The sequence below is a fragment of the Geotrypetes seraphini genome, chromosome 12 (genome assembly GCF_902459505.1).
Source record: "Geotrypetes seraphini chromosome 12, aGeoSer1.1, whole genome shotgun sequence".
Lineage (NCBI taxonomy): Eukaryota > Metazoa > Chordata > Amphibia > Gymnophiona > Dermophiidae > Geotrypetes > Geotrypetes seraphini.
Genome location: NC_047095.1, coordinates 112,049,311 through 112,071,778, shown reverse-complemented (window position 1 = coordinate 112,071,778; position 22,468 = coordinate 112,049,311). Strand labels below are relative to the sequence as shown.

Genomic DNA, 22,468 nt, shown 5'->3' with positions numbered 1-22,468 from the left:
ATCTGTATCCAGCTTCTTTTTGCCTCTCTTTGTTTTCATCCCAGCTTCCACAATCCCCTTGTACCTTTACGCTCCCTCTCAATCCCTAACCCTTCAAGATCCTTCACTCCATATATCCAGCGTTCTGTCAAAAACATCGCGATCAGGTTTCAGGTGGTTTGGTGATTTCTTTGCAATCTGTACCTTCGAACATGAAGGTGTCAACCTCTGCTCTCAGGTCTTCATCAGACAGTCCATTCCCATCCGCATCCTGCAATAAATTGTAGATAAACATTAGTGAGCAAAACCGTTGCTGTCTCAACTTTCCGAAGACTAACGGCATCCTTTTTTCCACAAAGCAGACGTTGAGTCGCCAGCCTGCAGCCCATATTATACATAGGCCTGAAGAGATGCTAGCTTAACAGTATCATACATGCAGGTCTTCCTTCATACAGGGTCATAAAAGTCACTGATCAGCCCAACTTACCGAGAGCTTGGAAAGTCACTGACCATATTCCAGAATCAGAGCTATAGAACACAGCATAAAACAATATTTCTCAGGCTGGTTGTACAATACCCCTAGGCCAGGGGTGGGGAACTCTGGTCCTCGAGGGCCGTAATCCAGTCGGGTTTTCAGGATTTCCCCAATAAATATGCGTGAGAACTATATGCATGCACTGCTTTCAATGCATATTCATTGGGGAAATCCTGAATCCCGACTGGATTACGGCCCTCGAGGACCGGAGTTCCCCACCCCTGCCCTAGGCAGTCTGGTTTTCAGAATATCCACAATGAATAAACCCAACTCCCCACTGCCCACCCACCTAGAAAGCAGACTAACCGCTTCCCTTAACTGTATCCATGACATCCTGTTTGTCCGTCGTGTTTGTTTTGATTGTAAACTCTTTCGAGTAGGGACTCTCTTCTTTGTGACTCTATACAGTGCTGTGTATGTCTTGTAGTGCTATAGAAATAATTAATAGAAGTAGTGTGAAGAGTTTAAGTCTTTGGGAAGCAGAGCTGAGATTGTGATGTCACAATGCCTCATTCCACCAATGAGAGCCAACCTCATCAGTGATGTCACAATGGCTTGATTATCCTGTACTCTACTCTACCCTCCAACCCAGCCAGCTGATTAGCTGTTCCCCTTAACTGTATCCATGACATCCTGTTTGTCTGTTTAGATAGTAAGTTTTTTCGAGCAGGGACTGTCTTCTTTGTGACTCTGTACAGTGCTGACGTGAGCAGGGGGGGGGATGCTGGAACGCAGGGGGGATGCTGGATCGCAGGGGGGGGCTCGCAAATCAAGGCAAGTTCGGTTTCCGAGGTGCGGATTTTGCAAATGTTTTGCTCATCTTGCAAAACACTCGCAAATAGCAGCACTCGTAAACTGAGGTTTTACTCGTTTTGTTTACTGAGATGGTAGTGGACAACCGGAACACACTTTCAGCAGGCGTGGTAGAAATCCGAAGAGTGGCATGCACACTCTCTTCCCCCCAGTCCTGCCCATTTTTCTCTTCCTGTGGACAACCGCACGACTTGTTGTAGCAATACGCAGAAGGCTTCAGAGAAATGGATTTCAGTAACCTTGCTTAAACTAATTTCTTAAGAGAAGCGGTGAATACAAAAAGAGAGGAAATCCCCCAGGAAACCGCAAATGAAAACTCATAGTGCCATTACTTAACACAGGCTTGTTCCAGTTTTATTAGAAGTTGTAAGTAACAACTGCTGGTCTTTAAAAAACCAAAGCTGATTTTGTAGCAGCTGACTTACACCTCAGTTGAAACTAACAGTATGAAATGCCATGTCAAGATGGAAAGAGTAAAGTTTCACGTTTTATTTAAAATCTGAATTTAAAAAAACGCTTACAATATAAAAATAGGCATCTTGAAACATACAAACGACAGACGTTACCTATGACAAACTTGAGGAAGGGGTAAAACTACAATTTATCCTGAAAAGAACGAAGAAGGGGAAAAACATTAGGGAAGGGATAAAGAGCCGCCTAAAATACGACTGTATTTGAACATGGCTGATCTGTCAATTTGTTCTTCTTATTTTTCAAAAGCGACTATATAGGGCTCCTTTTACAAAGGAGCGTTTTTAACGCACGCACCGGATTAACGCACGCTATAGCACACTCTAGCCGAAAATCTACCGCCTGCTCAAAAGGAAGCACACGGCAATTTAGCACGCGCTATTCTGCGCATGAAGGCCTTAGCGCGCCTTTGTAAAAGGAGCCCATAGTAATGAAGAAGGAACAGCAGTGGAGAATGACATGGGGGCAAGGCAGGATTAACCAATAGGCCCAGTAGGCACGTGCCTAGAGCCCGAAATGGTCAGGGGGGCCCGATGAAGGAGGGCATCAACATTGTTTTTTCCAAACGGCGATGGGCCCCTCCAGCAATGCGGGCCCCCCCCGATCAGCAATGCGGCCCCCCCCATCGACGGAAAGTAAGACAAGCAAGCAACGCGGGTAAGAAAGGCAACGGGAACTGTAATTTTGCAAGCGGTGCTGCTCGCCCAAAGCTTCCCTCTGGCGCAGCTTCCTGTTTCCGCCTGGGCACATGGTGGGGTGGGGCGGGGCAGGGGGGCCCAGTGTACTTGTGTGCCTAGGGGCCCTCGACGAATTAATCCTGCCCTGCATGGGGGATAAATTTTTCCCCGTCCCCACGGGAACTCATTTTCCCGTCCATCCCCGCGAGTTCTTTTCCTGTCCCTGCCCCATTCCTGCAAGCTCCATCCTCATCTGCACAAGCCTCAAATGCTTTAAAATCATAAGTGTTCAAGGCTTGTGCGGTTAAGGCAGATCTTACAGGAATGGGACAGGGACAGGGACAAAACTCATGGGGAAATTGAGTTCCTGCGGGGACGGAGACACATTTGTCCCCGTGCCATTCTCTAAATAGCAGCCCTATTTAGCACTTGAGCTCTGCATTTCTCAGTTTTCCATTTCTAGACCGCAAATACCTTTCGGTTCATTGCAGTGAACAATGAAACGAAGAGACTGTAAAACCACAATGAGTTCCAAAATTTGCAGAAAACAATTTGTAGAAAATAGCAAAAATTTTCAGTTATAAAATAAAGTACTGGAATTTCAATTACCAATAAATATGGTACACAAGGACAAGTTCAGTCATTTTCTAAATTGCAAATACGAGGATGCCAACGATTGGAGCTTACGAAATTCAGCATCCTGAAAAAAGATCAATTGATGCAAAAACTTCTTATAAATACATCCTCTTACCAATGGAAAAGTAAAAATATAAGTAATCCCTAAAGGGCGATTTGTAGCAAAAAACAAAAACAAAACCCTAAATTGAGCCATTAGGTATCCTGGAATTTGACTCTGAAGAGCTTTATAACCTAAAATTCCAAACTTAGGGGTTGTTTTACTAAGACGCACTGACAAATTTAGTGCACACTAAATGCTAAGGTGCCTTAGTAAAAGAACCTCTTAAACATAACCCTTGCTTCAAGAGGAAGCTTGACAAATTACAGCTATACTCGCTCGAGGAGCGCAGAGAGAGGGGTGACATGATCGAGACGTTCAAGTATCTTACGGGCCGCATCGAGGCGGAGGAAGATATCTTCTTTTTCAAGGGTCCCACGACAACAAGAGGGCATCCGTTGAAAATCAGGGGCGGGAAACTACGAGGTGACACCAGGAAATTCTTTTTCACTGAAAGAGTGGTTGATCGCTGGAATAGTCTTCCACTACAGGTGATTGAGGCCAGCAGCGTGCCTGATTTTAAGGCAAAATGGGATCGGCACGTGGGATCTATTCACAGGGCAAAGGTAGGGGAGGGGCATTAAGGTGGGCAGACTAGATGGGCCGTGGGCCCTTATCTGCCGTCTATTTCTATGTTTCTATGAAGCCAGTAAGAACTCTTAGAATAGTCCTTCAGTCTCTGATCTATTTCATATTGTCATCACTGACCTTTGATAGAAGTAGGATGTCTATGAAGTCTGTGGTCTTGCCCTTCTTAGATTTCAACCAGGCATCAGCACCCAGTTTTGTCAGGGCCTCACGCCGCTGCTGCACTACGCCACCTGTGAAATCATGCACAATGGTGCAGGCTTTCTGGAAACGGCGTCCATCAGCAGAAAAACGATAGATGAGGTCAAAGTGATGTGGCAAGAAGAGCTCCCGCTTCATCACCAATGCGCTAAGCTCATAGATAGCAGAAATATATTCACTTGGCTTCCTGAAACGTAAAAGACACAGAAGCTCAATGTGATATGTAATTCTCCCTAATCACATAAGTCAAAAACTGAAATAAAATGCAAAGTCCCAAAAATAGGAAAGCCAAGAAGACGCTTTGAAAGCTTTAAACTCAAGAGTTGGGGATGTTGTAGGAAGTGGGAGGAGAGGCAAAAGCAAGAAGACCCAAATTTCCATAGGAAAAAGGAGAGCAAGTCCAAGCAAACGAGATTGTGGAAAGCCAATGTTCTCGGATCTTGAGTTGTAATTTATTCAGAGTATTTTGACAACAATAGAAGCAATAAGCACAATAAAACTCTAGCCACATATATCATAAGAGGACCCAACACGGGCCGTGTTTCGGCTAAACACGCCTTCCTCAGGGATCCAAGATGTAATAATGCAGTCTTTGATAGATAAGGACAAATTCTGGCCAAGCCTAAAAACCGATTGTTGAAGCCATCCAGACTGGATGGACCAAAGGTCTGATTTGGTGAGGGCATTTCTTAGGTTCTTATGTTCAAACTAACAGCAAACACCAGCAGATAACAATACATAAACTCAAGATATCAAGTATCCTTTTCACATATAGTTCCCCCTGCCCCCCTCCCATTACGGACATAAGAATTGCCATAGTGGGACAAACCAAAGGTCTGTCAAGCCTGTTTCCAACAGTGCCCAAGCACCTAGCTAGATCCCAAGTAGCAAAACAGATTCTATGCTGCTTATTCTGGGAATAAGCAGTGGATTTCCCCAAGCCATCTCAATAATGGCCTATGGACTTCTCTTTTAGGAAATTATCCAAACCCTTTTTAAACCCTGCTAAGCTAACTGATTTCACCACATTCTCTGGCAACGAATTCCAGAGTTTAACTGTACACTGTGTGAAGAAATATTTTCTCCGGTTTGTTTTAAATCTACTACTTAGCTTCAGCGCATGTCCACCAGTCCTATTATTTTGGGAAAGAGTGAACAAGCGATTCGCATCTACCCTTTCCACTCCACTCAGTATTTTATAGACCTCTATCATATCAACCCTGAGGCATCTCTTTCTCCAAGCTAGAGAGCCCTAGCCGCTTTAGCCTATTTGCTTTCTTGAGCTGAGGGTTTCAATGTATCCTCAACAATGACACCTAGATCGTTTTCCTGGGCAGTGACTCCTAACACAGAACCCAGCATCACATAGCTATAGTTTGGGTTCCTCTTTCCCACATGCATCATTTTGCACTTGATCACATTTAACGTCATCTTCCAGTCTCTCAAGGTCCTCTTGCAATTTTTCACAATCCTCTTGCGATTTAACAACTTTGAACAACTTTGTGCCATCAGCAAATTTAATTATCTCACTAGTTACTCCCATCTCTAGATCATTGATAAATATGTTAAAAAGCAGCGGTCCCAGACAGACCCCTGGGAAACCCAACTATTTATCCTTCTCTCTGTTTTCTGTCTTTCCACCAGTTCTCTGTTCATAAAAGGACATTACCTTCCTTTACTTATCATTCTTTAAATTTTCCTTCCTCACAGCATCACAAGATTTCTTTAAAGGACATAATATTGGCTATAAGTAAGTTTAGACAAAACACTGCAAGATAATTTGTCATGTTGTAGTAAATTTACCGAGATGGGACAGATAATATAAATTCTCCAGAAAGTCTTGATTTTACAAAACTTCTAGAAACAACTCAGGATATCAACTCTATTGGTTACTGTGTCTTCTGTGGAGAAAAAAAACCTGAAGTATGAAGTCTTATTTTAAAAACCAACAACACGGTATTATTTTATGTTCAACCAATTTCTATGTTCCCAGATGTATCCAGACACACTCAAATTCAACATAAGGCTTTTCTCCTGCTTAGGCCTAGAGTTTTAACAGGGGGGAGCCATTTTTTCTTAAAATTTCCTTGTAAATGTCTGATTACGTGGGGAGCAGATTCTTATATATTTCTGGATTCGGTTTCATCTGGAAACTTTTCTTTTCTATAAGCCTGAGAAAGCTGTGAAATCAATTACTTCTCTCTTACAGGTTTAATAGGTTTAATATATTTCAACCTGTTCAATAAAGATGTTCAATGTTTTTCTTAATATTCTCCTCTGCCCCTCATGATGTAGGCTTATTAGGATGATTTTATCCAGGGGTGGAGTATATCTTTTGTTTTGGTATTGATGGATGGGGGAGGGAATTTTTATCTTTTGTATAGATTCTGATTGTTTATAAGTGCTTATTTGATGATTATTATTTGTATGTAAATTGTGTTGCACTTTTTGTTGGCATTAAAAACTAAATAAAGTTTTTTTTAAAAGGATGAATTTATTTTGTTATTGATAAATATGTGGTTGTCCAGGATATGTATTTTATTGCACATTTTTACATTATTTTTTATGTTCTTGTGTTCATTATTTTAACCTTACTTATACATTTATTATTTTGAGATGTTTATTTATGATTTAACTACGTGTATGATCTTGTTTTTATTGTGATTCTTTTATGTTACAGTTGTTACCCCCGATGTAGCCTGTGGGCGAAATGTGGCCTCGAATAGGGCACTGGTCTTTGACCTAAGGGCCGCCGCATGAGCGGAGTGCTGGGCATGATGGACCCAGTAGTGGCAATTCTTATGTTCTTTCTGTTTGATTTATCTGCTCTTTGGATTGTTGCTTTACTTGTGGCTGATTTTTGCCCCTTTTTTTGTGTGTATTACATCTAAGAAAATGGCCATTTTCAAAGACTTATCTGTTTTGAAAATAGTCATGTTTGCTACTCGATTTTTGGATGTCATATTAAAAATGCCCCTCCACATAAGGCCAAAAAAAAAGCAACTTTCTGTCCTATTAACCTAGGTGCCCTATAATAAAGCCTACTATACAGAGGGATCTCCTAAAGTAACTCCCAGGTCATAAGGTTTGCTTAGTTGGAATGATAGTTATACATACCAGTAAGCACAGGCCCACAGCCTAACTCCAGGTGTTATAAGCACCCCCTCCTTTTCCCTTCCACTGTTCCCTTATGGGTAGTGCCACGGTCCTTCCACAAAGTAGATCAAGGTAATATAGGTAGGCAGGAGCCCCTATTTTCTCTGCACATGATGTATATATCACAAAATGCAATATAGTACTTCCCCGCCAATTCTCGGTTCGCGGACTCAGTCTTTCGCGGTATTTTATGACCGCCTCTTTCAGGAACTAAAGTCAGGCTACACCAATCAGGAGCTGCTTTGACACGCTATCTGGCGTGTCAAAGCAGCTCCTGATTGGTGTAACCTGCCTAGTTCCCAGAAGAGGTAGTCAAAAATGACTAAGAAAGATCCCGCACCCAATTTTAAGCGCCTGCCGCCGCCCCAGTTTCCCTCTTCTGCCTCTCCTGCCTCCAATCCGCTCCTAAACCACATTCGTGGTTTTTCAAAATTCGCAGGGGCTCCTGGAATGGAACCCCCCCATGAATTTTGGGGGGAGTACTGTATACAGATACATCATTCTCTGCTCTAAAATGCAGACACTTCTCTGCCTATGAACAAAACACACCTTTCGTCACCACTCTGACTTCACCACTCACTCTGCTCAGTACGAAAATGCCACCAGCACAAGCTTCATGCCTTCACACCTTCACAAACACTTTTCTCAGTGCAGGCCAAGACTTATCCTATAATCCCGGAACACCTTGCCCATATATGGGGATGAGATCTACAGAAGGACATGCTGTAGATGTGTGTTTCAGGTTCTCTCGCATCACGGTGCGCCAGCCCTGAATCATAGCAGTTAGACATATCTGTTTCTGCTCAGGCTGAGACTCCCAGAATGCAGCTGGCTGAGAGTCCTAAAATGCTCAGGATGAGACTCCCAGAATGCAGACATAGCATTTGCTGCTTTAGATAAAGACCCCCCCCCCTGAATATCACACTCAGACACGTACCCATGACCCTCTCTCAGCACTCAGATATACCTCCACACTTCTCCCTCCGTATTCGCGGTGATTAGGCGATAAACACACACGCGAATACGGAAAGAACACGAATAACTTTGCGTCTCTACTGTACTTCTCTCCACGCGCAGGAAATGGCGGCTACCAAAAAAAAAAAAAAAAGTCACGCAAGACGTAACGCCCCTTTGTTCCTCCCTTTGTTGTCATTAACTAATAGAAAACGCAACGGTCAGGCTGTTCTCCTATGGCTTTGACCCCGCCTCGCCCTCTTTTCGGCTGAGTCGTGGCTGCCAATTGGCCTTCCTTCCTGCTTTGCACATGGCTCCTCTAAGTTGGGTCGCCTAGCAACTTGGCGTAATGTTGAGTTTTCTGTTCTCTTCCCTCCCCCTGTGCAGAGACTACAGGTAATACGGTGCTTAAACTTCTTAACTGGACTTTGTCTAGAGTCAAGGTTTTGGTGGCGAAGGGCTGAGATGTTTCTAGGTACTGTAATTTTTTTTTCTTTTTCTTTATGTGACAAGAGGGATTTAAAAAGATGCGTCTCTTGCAGCTCTCTGACGAATGGAAAATGGTAGCTGCTACTTTGAAAGCGCCAAAATTTTTATCAGATGGTGTAATTTTTTTTGGGGGGGGGGAGAAGCCAGCATGTCAATAATCGCAAATAATCGAAATCGCGATTGTTGAAACCGCGAATACAGAGGGAGACGTGTACAGTGGTGCCTCGCATAACGGCCGCCTCGCACAGCGGACGCTGCGCACAACGAACTTTATGTCGTGATCCGTATAACGTACTTCGTTTCACACAACGAAGTCGCCCGAGCTGCATCCTTCCGGGGTTCCTGCGGGGTTGGATCGCAGCGGGGTTGGTCGAGGGTAGTCTCCTTCTCCTTACCTGCCCTGTCGCAGCACACAGCCGAACGGAAATCTTCCCGATGTCAGCGCTGACGTCGGAGGGAGGGCTTAAGCAAAGCCCTCCCTTCCTCCGACGTCAGCGCTGACATCAGGAAGACTTCCGTTCGGCTGTGTGCGGCTGCGGCAGGGCAGGTAGGAAGAAGGCAATGGCGAACGAAAGAGGGGGGAGGGGGCGGTCCGCCCCGAAGAATGTGCACAGCTGGTCAGGTCCCCCGATCGACCGACAACAGGCCCGGCCGACAAACCTCCCTGCCCTGTAGCCGCGAATCTAAATTACCTCTTACAGCAGCTTCAATAATCCAGCTGCTGTAAGAAGGTAATTTAGATTCGCGGCTACAGGACAGGGAGATTTGTCCGACCGGGCCTGTTCTGTTGTCGGTCGGGTGCAAAAGCGCCACAAAGGTGGAGGCAGGGAGGGAGGAAAGGTGGAGTGGAGAAGAAAAGACGCTTAAGGGGGGAGAAGGCCGCTGAAAGCACATGTTGGAGCAGGGGATGAGAGGGAGGGAGAGAAGGGGAAATATTGGACAAGGGCAGAAAGGATGCTAAATCATAGGGTGACAGGCAGAGAGAACAACAGGAAAAAGAGTGGAAGCAATCTTGAACCCTGAGGGTGAGGGCAGAGAGAGGTGGTGAGATGATTGATCATGGGGAGAGGGACAAAAGGGAATAGAGATGGGATAGGAAGATATTGGAAGTAAAAGGACAGGGAGATGTATGTTTTTAGATGTATCTAAATAAAAATAATAACAAAAAATTTATCTTTTTTATGTCATCTTAGCATATTTTATGCTGCAGAACGAATTATTTTTTTTTACATGTATTCCTATGGGAAAACGCGTTTCACATAACGAACGTTTCACATAACAAACTTGCTCCTGGAACCAATTAAGTTCGTTGTGTGAGGCACCACTGTACTTGCTTCTGCTTGGGTGCACCTTCTCGGAGCACTGGACTCGGACACATCTTTCTGGTAGTGAAATTTGTGGAGCACTTAAGGTACACCTTTCCGTGTATGAGGCGAGATCGATGGAGAAAGATCCTCGCATACCTCTCTCTCCTCTCAGGTTAAGAGCCAGAATGGAGCATACAGATACATTTATTTTTTGACTGGTGTGAGACACCCAAAGCGCTGCCCTTGTTCTTTCTTTATTCATCGTAAGAGAGTGCAGTTCAGATATACATCATTCTCTCTCTCAAAGTTTCAAGTTTCAAGTTTAATATATATTTGATTGATCGCTTTATCGGTTGCAAAGCGATTTACATATGATTAAAATTACAATATAAAAGAAGTTTTAAGAATAATTAAAAACAAACAAGACATGGACAGTTACGAGATAAACAGGAAACATTAGGATAAGTAGGGGGAGAAATTACAATATATTTGAGAAGAGGGGGAAACAAATAAAGGAAAACACATATGGATGGGATAAGAGAAGGGATATTTGAAAAGAGAGAAAAAAAAAAAAAAATGTTAAAGAAAGGAGAATAGAAATTGATTCCAAGACTTATAAAAAATATATTACATGTGACCGAATAGTATTAAATAACAAAGGCGTCGTTAAATAAAAAAGTTTTTAGTTTACTTTTAAATTTTTCTAAGTTAAGTTCTTCACGTAGATAATTGGGGAGAGAATTCCAGGTTTGGGGAGCTGTAACTGAGAAAATATACTGCCGACGCGTATTGATTATTTTTAGCGAGGGAATGGCTAATAAGTGCTGTTCATCTGATCTTAAGGTTCTATTAGAGGAATAAGGAATTAAAAGTTTATGAATAAAAGCAGGAGTTTTGAATAGAAGGGATTGAAATGTGAGTAAGCAAAGTTTGTAAATAATTCTGTGGGCCACTGGGAGCCAGTGGGCTTCCTTAAGAAGAGGGGTTATATGATCAAATTTTTTAGCTTTTGAGATAAGTCTAATAGCTGTATTTTGTATGATCTGTAAACGTTTGATTTCCTTTTGTGCTATACCCTTAAACGATGCGTTGCAATAATCTAATTTCGATATAACAAGAGAATGAATGAGTATTATTCCCTTATTCTTATTACGTACTCTTGGCAGTCACTGCTGTAACTAAAGGTGCATCTTAAGAGGCTGTCCAAGGTCATCAGACTGATATGTTCAAACATGTCCAGGCAGACTGTGCCCCCAGATGCCGCTTTATGCCACTTAGCCTAGAAAGAGAAGGGGTATTAATCAGAATTTGAACAGTATGTGTCTGGGGCGGGGTGTAGGGCGGAGCTTTTGGTCCCCTCCCCCAATAAAAAAAAGCATTCCGCTGCCTGTGTACAACGTTCACCTGTGATATCAGAATCAAAGCCTAGGGCTCCTTTAACCCTTTCAGGACCAAGGGACCTATTTGTCCCATAACTTTAAAATCCTATCAATTTTGATTGGGATAGTCTACAGTTCTAAATTTGATATGTACGGATTCCATATGATACTGCCTTTATGTAAACAAACTGGTTCCGACATTCATTCATTAGCGTCGTTGCCAGATTGACGAGAAGATTCACTTGCCACACTGTCCGTAAGCCAGAAGTGTGATTTTTTTTAAAAAAAAAATAATGATATTTCACAAAAAAAATCAATTTTTTGGCATCTGCAAGCCCTTTTTACCGTAAAAATGTCGTCAAAACCACAAAAATTGGCCTACGATCCTTATGGTCCTGAAAGGGTTAACGAAGCCGCGTTAGCGGTTTTAACGTGCGAAATAGCGGCGCCAATTTGCCGGCCGCGCTAGCCGCTATCGCCTCCTCTTGAGCAGGCGGTAGTTTTTCGGGGGTTAGCGCGCAATAAAAAGGTGTGCGCGACAAAACCGCTAACGTGGCTTCCGTAAACGGAGCCCCTAACGTTTGCCTGTATGGAAGCGTAAATTCTGCGTTCGTCCGTGTGATAGCCTACCGACAAAAGAAAGGCGTAGGTACGTGCAGAATTAAAAATCTGAAGTTTGAACGTGCGTACGGGCATAACCAAGAGCAAAAATCCGCCAAGATTCTGGAGGCAGAGACATAGCGAAACTTACATGCATGATGTCCGCGCTCTGATTAAAAATCTTCACATAGTGCTTCAGGATATCAAAGTGAAATGCAGGCGTTAGCAAGCGGCGGTGCTTCCCCCATTTCTCGCCACGACTGAGCAACAGGCCGTCTCCTGAACCAGAAAAGAAAGTGATCATCCGCAGTAGCACAACACCCTCGGGGGAATATTCAAAGCGAGATACCACCTTTTGTGTGGAAAAAAACAAAGAGACTCCAACTTACCCAGCCATGGCTTGAGAAAGCCATAGAACAGCTCATCTTTTTGGGCAACAGCAGCTGTGAAGTTACAGGCATAGATTATACACTGTTAAGTCATGTATACTTTACAACCCACAATGATATATATGGAAAAGAAACAACAGACTTCAAAGCTTTCCGAAAAGAAATCAAAACCTTACTATTCAAAAAAATTCGTCCTCACGTCCTAACCCCCCATTCTTTTCCCCTCTTTCTCCCGCTTAGTATCCTCTCTTCAAAATTGCATTAGGCCCCAACGCCTTTAATTGTATCCCTCTTCCTGGATATGTCCAGTTATCTTTTTGATGTAATCCGCTAAGAACTGCAAGGTACAGGCGGAATAGAAGTCATTAATGTAATGTAATATAATAAAGAAGGATATAAAACTGCTGGAGAGGGTGCAGAGACGAGCAACAAAACTGGTGAAGGGTACGGAGAAACTGGAATACGAGGATCGACTTAAAACACTGGGATTGTTCTCCCTTGAGAAAAGGAGACTGCGTGGGGATATGATCGAGACCTTCAAAATACTGAAAGGAATCGACAAAATAGAGCAGAGAAGATTATTTACACTGTCCAATTTGACACGGACTAGAGGACATGTAATGAAGCTAAGGGGGGACAGGTTCAGGACTAATGTCAGGAAGTTCTGCTTCACTCAGAGAGTGGTTGACACCTGGAATGCCCTCCCAGAGGAGATTATTGCGGAATCGACCGTCCTAGGCTTCAAGAGCAAACTAGATGCATATCTCCCTAAGAGAGGCATATAAGGATATGGTGGACTATAAATTAAGCCAGGTGTACACCTGGCGGGGCCTCCGCGTGTGCGGATCGCCGGACTTGATGGACCGAAGGTCTGATCCGGAGATGGCACTTCTTATGTTCTTATGTTCTTATGTTCTTAATCACATTAATACAATCCACTATGGTAATCTCTTTAGTTAGCAGATAAAATGTTAACCTCCTTCAGTTCTCCCACCTCCCCTATCTAATCTAATCTAATGCTTGGTTTTATATACCGAGTCATCATTCTGTGAAAGCTCGACTCGGTTTACAATAGTTAGCTTAAACAAATAAGAACATAAAAAAAATAAAAGCAAATTACGAGAAAGTCCATTTTTAAAATGTTTGGCAAATAAAATGGTTTTGAAAGATTTACGAAAAAGTTGAAGCGAGCCAGAACTTCTTCAAAAAGATGGAAGGTCATTCCAAAGTTGTGAAAATTTAAAAACCCAAAGCTTGACTGAAAATCTTAACTCCTTTGATCCCTTTCCTGGAAGGAAGGGATAATTTAAATTGTTGGTTGCCTCTTGAAAAAGAGAGTCTATAAAGATTCCATGATAAAGGAATAAGAGGGGTAAGAATTCCATATAAAATTTTAAAAGCCACACAAGCACACTTAAATTGAACTCTGAAATAAACCGGGAGCCAATGAAGACTCTGGAGCAACGGAGTCACATGATCAAATTTACGATTCCCAAAGATCAATTTCGCAGCAGTGTTCTGAATCAGCTGCAATCTATAAAGGCAGGTTTTTGCGATACTGAGGCAAATAACATTACAATAGTCCAGACGAGATAATATAATTGGCTGAATTAAAATAGAAAAACGACGATGATAGAAAAAGATATCCAACCTTCCTCAGCATACGCAAACTAAAAAAAGCATTTCTTTAGGGGGGGAAAAAAGACTCAGGTTTTTAGCCATTAACCCATGCGGGTCACAGGTGACATATTCACCCAGCTCTCATTACGGTCATAGGCAGAAAACCTCTTCAGATTATTTGTTCTCTCTTTATTCTTTATCTTTTGTTCATTTTATAAAAAGGCTAATCTTAATCATAAGCCCGTCATCAGAAATTTCATTTCATTGCTAAATAAATAGCATAGTCAGGAGCAGTAGTTTGTCGTTATTATAGTTCTATTTTCTTATTTACATAAACCAGCTATAAAGCCATAAAGGGTTCAACTTATCTTGTAAGCTAGAAAGTGTTAGACATTTCAGCCCGATTTCTCAAAACTTAGGATATCTTCCTCTGGCCGCCGTCCAATAACCAACGCGGCCTGCGTTTCGTGAAGGTATAGTCTTCCCCACTGCGTCACGGTATTTTTTTTATAGAGATCCCAATTCAAATAGGGAAGGTGAGATAACTGAAGGAGGTTAACATTTATCTAAACTAAAGGGGGAGAGTGTGGTGCAGGGGTTAAAGCTACAGCCTCAGCACCCTGAGGTTGTGGGTTCAAACCCACGCTGCTCCTTGTGACCCTGGGCAAGTCACTTAATCCCCCCCCCCCCATTGCCCCAGGTACGTTAGATAGATTATGAGCTCGCCGGGACAGAGAGGGAAAACTGCTTAAGTACCTGAATAAATGCATGTAAACCGTTCTGAGCTCCCCTGGGAGAAAAATAAATAAATAAATTCCCATAGTTGATTATATTAATGTACTTTATAACTCAATCATGTGCCACGTAGCATACAAGTACAGCTAAATCATATATATCTCTCATACTGTAATAACTGATGTGTTCACAGTCTTACATCCCATACAATTAATCATGTGTTTCATTTATTAAGAACATAAGAAGTTGCCCCCGCTGAGTCAGACCAGAGGTCCATCTTGCTCAGCGGTCCGCTCCCGCGGCGGCCCATCAGGCCTAGTGTCTGAACAGTGATCCCTGATTAATTTTGTAACTTACCTCTAATCCCATCCCTATAATCTACCTCTACTCTTATCTGTACCCCTCAATCCCTTTGTCTTCCAAGTACCTATCCAAAGCTTCTTTGAACCCCTGTAGCGTTCTCCTGTTTATCACATCCTCTGGTAACGTTCCATGTATCCGCCACCCTCTGTGTGAAAAAGAACTTCCTGGCGTTTGTTCTAAACCTCTCCCCTTTCAATTTCTCTGAGTGCCCCCTTGTACTTATTGATCCCCTTAATTTGAAAAATCTGTCCCTGTCTATTTTTTCTATGCCCTTCATGATCTTGAAGGTTTCTATCATGTCTCCTCTAAGTCTCCGCTTTTCCAGGGAGAAAAGCCCTAGCTTTTTCAGTCTGTCAGTATATGAAAAAGCTAGGGCTGATCTTGGGAGGGGGAAGAGTAAAGAGCGTTGGCAATGAGAGAAGACTGATGGTGATAAGAGAGGGAAAGATGTGGGGAGTGACTGGGGAAAGGAGTATATCTTCTGGAGTCCTAGAAAAGAATTTGAATACCACTGTCTTATGTAGTCATATTATATAGGTACAGCCATCTTTCATACAGCCATTTGTTAAACACGAAATCATTTGTGCCACATATGAAAGCCATGTTAAATACTTTTAGCCACTTAAATATCAATGTCACATATGGTGTCAGGTCAAAAGCGCGCTGGGACAAAGGCGCGCCCAGACAATTGAGCGTAGCACGGAGGCGCGCGCCGCTCAAACTTACTGTTTTTAGGGCTCCGACAGGGGGGTGTGGGGGGGGAACCCCCCCACTTTACTTAATAGACATCGCGCCGCGTTGTGGGGGGTTTGGGGGGTTGTAACCCCCCACATTTTACTGAAAACTTCACTTTTTCCCTGTTTTTAGGGAAAAAGTTAAGTTTACAGTAAAATGTGGAGGGTTACAACCCCCCAAACCCACCATAACGCCGGCGCGATGTCTATTAAGTAAAGTGGGGGGGTTCCCCAACAAAACCCCCCGTCGGAGCCCCTAAAAACAGTAAGTTTGAGCGGCGCACGCCTCCGCGCTGCGCTCAATTGTCTGGGCGCGCCTTTGTCTTTCGCGCCGTTGTCTGTGAACCGTCACATACGACAGCCGTATATTACATAAAAATTGCCACAGATTACTGTGCTATATACTGTAGTATTAAAAGCCACACAGCTACAAGCAAAATTGGCCAATTAGATCCCTAACTGGTTACACAAGGTTAGATTACTGGTAAACAGGGTTACCAGACGTCCAGGAACAGCCAGACATGTCCTCTTTTTAGAGGACTGATCGGGAAAACCCGGACTTACCCTCTTTTTAGAGGACCGTCCAGGTTCCCAGATGGATTTTCCAAAACCCGGCAGTTTGTCTGGGTTTTGGAAAGCCCTGAGCTCCAGCCGCGTCTGGAGGGCCTTCAACGAGAACGTGAGGACGACGTCCCACGCACACTTGCGCATGCTGGAGGCCCTCCAGATGCGGCCTGGAGGTCAGGTAAAAAGAGATGCGCTTTTGAGGGGGCAGGGCTGGAGGCAGACCAAGGCGGAGCTGGAGGCAGAATAGGGCGGGGCCATGCGTTCGGGTTTTCCATCGTCAAATATGGTAACCTAAATGGTACATATATTATGGTATAATGTATTTGTGGCATTCTGCTACAATGTACCTTTTTTTGAAAAAACAGGAGGAATGTTTTGTGATCCTGCATAAGATTAGTGCCTATAAAACTACTGAAAAGATGATCTAGTTTGTGAAAGCCCAATACAGTGGTAGACGTTCCTTGGGAACTGAAGGATAGTATAAATCCTGGGTGTAGGGAAGTCCCAGAAAAAAATGTAGCATGGAGTGTGTTGGTTTCCCATCCCACTCAAGCATTCAAAGCCTGAGATGCTTTTCCAACTCCTTGCAAGAAGGCCTCACGCTGGCAGTGCAGCATGAGGTCCTGTTGCAAGGAGTTGACCAGCATCGTTGGCTTTTTCCTCTCTCAAGAAGTCATCGATTGCTTGAGTGTCTTAAGTCTCACTCTGCATCTTCCTTTCAGTTGTAGTGGGAAGCGTTCCTCATAGCCTCGTTGTACCTTGACCTCTTCATAGTGGCAGGGGTCAGTTCTCATCAGTGCTGAAAATCGACTCTCTAATTTACCTCTTTCCACTATCTCATCCCTTCATTTTATCATAAACGGGATACATTTTTTAACACGTGCAAAGTTCACAGAGACACTCATTCTTCCCCTCCTCATATCACCAATCACCACCAGTCCTATAAAGATACTATCCAGCACGTATAGAGGAAACTTATGTAAATGGTGCTCAAAATTTGAACAGTATTCTACTACCAGCGACTCATCTCATGTAAATTTAGCAAGCCTACATGAACATCCGCGAATCTCATTTGCATGCGGCATCTTTTGAGAATGAAATCGTTACAATAGTGACCTTGGTAGCAGCCCATCGGATATTACCGTTAAGTTTTGAGAATCTTCCCCCGAGTCCTCAGTATTAAATGCTACATAACTACTATCTCTCCCTTCTAGTATGTATTATTCCTCTCTCATTTGACTTTATGTGCTGTTAATAAGTATATTCTTGAAACTGTTTCATGGTAGTCCTATAATTTTAAATTTGCCGATTTTAACTTTACTACGAGCTTCAATTCATCGGATTTATGTTTCTATTTGGTCTTTTTTACTACTGCTATGCTGTTAACAAAATTGTAAGTTTTATGTTGACTTATACGTGCTGTACACCGCCTTGGGTGAAAGGACTTACACCTACTGAAACTGTGTACATCCAAGCATGCAAGTTGGGAACAGATCCCCTCAATTCTATAACACCGTGCACATTTTTAAGAAAATGCCCCCTGACAAGCTCACCTCAAGGCCACAACTCCTTTACAGATCCGCATGAAAACACTTAGGCCCAGATTCTAAAGGCGGCGCCATAATCAGCAGGTGCCTGAAAACAACGGTGCCAGTCGCATGTTACCTCAGATTATGTTGTCGTTTCTCAGAATCGCAGCCTGCGTTGAAGGTAGACACTGGAAACATAGGCCAGGGTTTTAAAAGCCTACCTTTGTGGTGCCTACCTTCAACGTATGAGGGGGGAAGAGTTGTACGACCACTATATGGAGACCCCTCACGGATGGTGTCTTTTATATGCTCGAGGAATCATAGGGTGCAACAATGGCCTGTATGTGAGAATGCTGTTTGAATGAGTGAGTGGTGGTATGTGTGGGAAGAATGTAATAGACGAGTGTGTGGGTGAAAGTGTTTGAATCATAAGAACATAAGAATAGCCTCACTGGGTCAGACCAATGGTCCATCAAGCCCAGTAGCCCGTTCCCACGGTGGCCAATCCAGGTCATCAGTACCTGCCCAAAACCCAAGGTGTAGCAACATTCCATGCTACTGATACAGGGCAAGCAGTGGCTTCCCCCGTATCTTTCTCAATAACAGACTATGGACTTTTCCTCCAGGAACTTGTCCAAACCTTTCTTGAAACCAGTTACGCTCTCCACTCTTACCACATCCTCTGGCAACGCGTTCCAGAGCTTAACTATTCTCTGAGTGAAAAAAAATTTCCTCTTATCGGTTTTAAAAGTTTTTCCCTATAACTTCATTGAGTGTCCCCTAGTCCTTGTAATTTTTTAACGGAGTGAAAAATCGATCCACTTGTACCCGTTCTACTCCACTCAGGTTTTTGTAGACTTCAATTATATCTCCCTTTAGCCGTATCTTTTCCAAGCTGAAGAGCCCTAACCTTTTTAGTCTTTCCTCATATGAGAGGAGTTCCATCCCCTTTACTATCTCGGTCACTCTTCTTTGTACCTTTTCTAGCGCCACTATATCTTTCCTGAGATAAGGAGACCAGAATTGAACGTAATACTCTAGGTGAGGTCGCACCATAGCGCGATACAGGGGCATTATAACATTCTTAGTCTTGTTAACCATCCCTTTTTTAATAATTCCTAGCATCCTATTTGCTTTTTTGGCCGCCGCCACACATTTGGGGATTCTTTCTGTTATTACTCAAAAAATGCGATAGATGCAGCCAATTTTGAACCAGCTGTTTCTTTCACTGCTATGTTTTGTAATAACCATGTCGATTCTTTACCGTTTGTACATGGTATTTGATATGCTATATTTCTCCGCTAAAGAGTGCTACTTGCACTATCTTTGTTCTATTTTTGGTTGCATTCTGTCCTAATAAACATGATATTACCCAAAAAACCCGACAACAACCAAAACATCGTTTCCAAATACCAACCTTGCCCATAACCGCGCCTCTTGATGTTCAGCGCCACTAGGCATCTGCCTAGATGCGATTCTGGGGCCATGTTTTGAAGGCACCTCGTGGCACTTACAGTTTTTTTTTTCTTTTAATATGTTTTTTAATGGCAGTCAATTACCGGGCCATTAATAGCCAATTAAAATAATTAACTTAGGCTCCGGCAGAGTGCCTACCAGTGCCTTCCCAATGGCGCCATTTTTAGAATCTGCGCCTTAGGCATTATTCTATAAGTGGGCATGCAAGTGTGTTTTCGCACGAATCTGCCTTTTATTGGTGCCTTTTCCACATTGAAATTTAGCACCTAATGTATGGCATCGTATATAGAATCCCCCCTAAAGTTTATCCCCTTACCACATACTATCCCACACTTTCATCCTATCACACAGCAATAAAGGTTCCTCATGTATTCAGCTCACGGATGCTGAGATGGACCCCTTGTTCATATATCTTTTTTTAAAAAAATCATATATCTTATTTCTGTCATTTCCTCTGATATCCATTCCTAGCTCATATATCTCTGGCCTCTTCTCTCATTTTCTCTACTGGACAGCAAGATAAGACACTTTTCTTTTAATGAATTCCTTTGCTGTCCTCCTGAGAAGGAAGGGTATCAACTCCCTGAGGAGACAGAAGACATATTAACACTTTTGATCTCCCAGGGTAAGATTATTATCTAAAACACTACAGCTCATGAGTGAAATGAGGCGTGTTAGTGTGTCACAACTCTAGGGGGAAGTGGCATTAGCAGACTGAAGCCCAGCAGACAAGCAGTGAAAGCTTGTGAACGTTGACAGTACCATCTACCTGAAGCCTGGAAAAGGGGTTTGGTGAAATCAGGATGGAAGAGCCGCGCTATGGGATAAAAGATGCTAAACCACCAGGAGCACCCATATATGTAGGATTTCACCAGGCCATCCACCACCAGCAAGCCTTCCTCTGTGTTCGGAATCTGAGTCGGACAACAAAATGTCAAGGAACGTTAACATAAGATCTGGAAAATCATTCTCTGATTTTAATCTTAAGGGAACAAGGGACAAAGTTAGCATGAGTTCAAGCAAGTTTCCCGCCGAGGGGAAGATTCTCAAAGCAAACGTGCCTTTAACATGCTCGCTAAACCGGTTTCAGCCGGTTTAGCATGCATGTATTTTAGTGGCGGATTATCAAAATGGCTTACCGGGGTCTTTTCCAAGTTTCATTGCAGACTCCGATTCTGCCATGCAAATGTAGTATAATGAGGTCATTAATATTAAGCGATTCTCCAACCTTGGCCACATTTGTAGCCAAAGTTTGCTGACAGGTCTGAGCTGTTGTACCCTTACTTTCTGGTCAGTGCCCGACGGCTGATTGGCTCAGGCACTGACAGGAAAGTAAGGTTTGACAGCTCAGACACCTCCCCCCCCAACACAAAATAAAATAAAAAAATACCCAAATTGAAGATTGGCAGGAGAGATGCCCACTCTCTCCCGCCACGTCACACAATCCCCCGACATTACTAACCACCCTCACCCCACAGTGGGAGAGATACTAACTCCATCCTGCTGCACAATCCCCCCAACACTATTCTCACCCCCCACCCTACAGCGGGAGAGATGCCCACTCCCTCCCGCTGTACAATCCCCCCTGACACTGCTATCTTCCCCGCAGTGAGAGAGATGCCCATTCCTCCTGCCATCACCTACCACCCCCCCCCCCAACAACTCCCCCGATGACCTCAACCCCTCTCTACCTTCTTGACGAAGTCCGGCCAGAAGGATACCCACACGCGCCGGCTGGCAGACCACCTGTTACAAAATGGTGGGCCTTCCCCTTCCCGGTGCATCCTTGAAAGGGCCTTAAGCGCCTGGGCCAATCAGAGCCTTAGGCTCCTCCCTGGCGTATCCCAGGATGCATAAGGAAGGGGAAGGCCTGCCATTTTGTAAGAGACAGACCTGCCAGCCAGAGCGGCATCCCTCTGGCCAGACTTCATCAATAAGGTGGGGGGGATGGGTTTGGGTAAAGGCGGAAGGGAGTGGGCATCCCTCCTGCTGCGGGGGAGGTGTTGGTAGTAGTGTTGGGGGATTGTGCTGCGGGAGGGAGTGGGCATCTATAATGGTTGTCTAATTAGAGGGTTATGCTCAGAGACATGGAGGAAAAAGGGGAACTTGTTCCCCAAAAAACCTCACCCATTGCTATACCCTCAAACTATAATGAAATACTGTTTGTTCAAAGGCATCAAAAGATCAAACTAGAACTTATTGGTTGAACAATGTTCTTTGGCCTCGACGTACGTTTCAATATTTCATCAGGAAGCCAAATAGTGAGTTCAAAAAGACACTACGTCTTTCATAAGGGTGTCAGTCTCTGTTAAAACTTTAATTTTAATTACAGTAAAACTTTGGATTGCAAGGAACTTGGTTTGCACGTCAAGCAAAACATTTGATTAAATTTTAACTTGATATACAGTACAAGCAATGTCTTGCAATACAAGTACATACAGTAGACACACATCACAACTGAACCAAGAGTTTTTCTCTCTCTGACGCTGCAAGAGGGTAGTGACTGTATACAGTATACACAGTATACGTATACACACTATACGTATACAGTATACGTATACAGTATACGTATACACAGTATACACAGTATATACAGTATACGTATACACAGTATACACAGTATATACAGTATACGTATACACAGTATACAGTGCACACAGTATACACACGTCACATCATCACAACTGAGACGATGGTTCTTCTCTCTCATCCCATCCCATTCCCAACCCTCCCACCCCTACAGAACCACTCCCCCCTGCCATCCCACAAAAATACGATAGGCAACCCAAGGAACTGTCCAGAAAACTCAAATCACCAAGTCATAAATTATTCACTACTGGGGCAACAGAGCTGGAAAGTTTCTAGTTAAATATGATCCACCCTCGTAGGGAGGTGTCCCGCATCACTCGGATCCGTGACTAGATTATTCAAAATCTGACTGCGGCCTCTCAGTCAGGACATTCAGATAAGGAGTCCACACTTGTAGAAAAGTTTTACGGCGCGTCTGAGAAACTGCTACAGCTCTCGCCTCCTACCGCATCCGGGTTTGTAGTTTATTCCTCCAATACCATATGGAAGATCTGAATGTTTTTCTTTCCCCTTCACTCACTACATTTTGTCTGGTTTGAGGCATTCCTATGATGTGACGATTAATACTTGTTTTCTTTCTA

At 43.4% G+C, this 22,468-nt stretch overlaps 1 protein-coding gene across 6 annotated transcripts in view; it reads right to left on the bottom strand.

Annotated features, from left to right (window-relative positions):
- LOC117346462 (cytochrome P450 4F22-like) overlaps nt 1-22,468 on the bottom strand; it is a 177,421-nt gene that overhangs the window by 136,931 nt on the left and 18,022 nt on the right. For 5 of the 6 annotated variants that reach the window (XM_033916042.1, XM_033916038.1, XM_033916040.1 and 2 more), the window contains exons 3-8: nt 20,068-20,212; nt 12,275-12,328; nt 12,037-12,164; nt 11,064-11,185; nt 3,920-4,187; nt 184-250 (exon numbers count right to left, since the gene is read on the bottom strand). In XM_033916042.1, coding sequence (XP_033771933.1) covers nt 184-250; nt 3,920-4,187; nt 11,064-11,185; nt 12,037-12,164; nt 12,275-12,328; nt 20,068-20,212 — 784 coding nt within the window. The remainder of the gene's footprint in view (nt 1-183; nt 251-3,919; nt 4,188-11,063; nt 11,186-12,036; nt 12,165-12,274; nt 12,329-20,067; nt 20,213-22,468) is intronic. The other variant, XM_033916044.1, reaches the window with a different exon arrangement.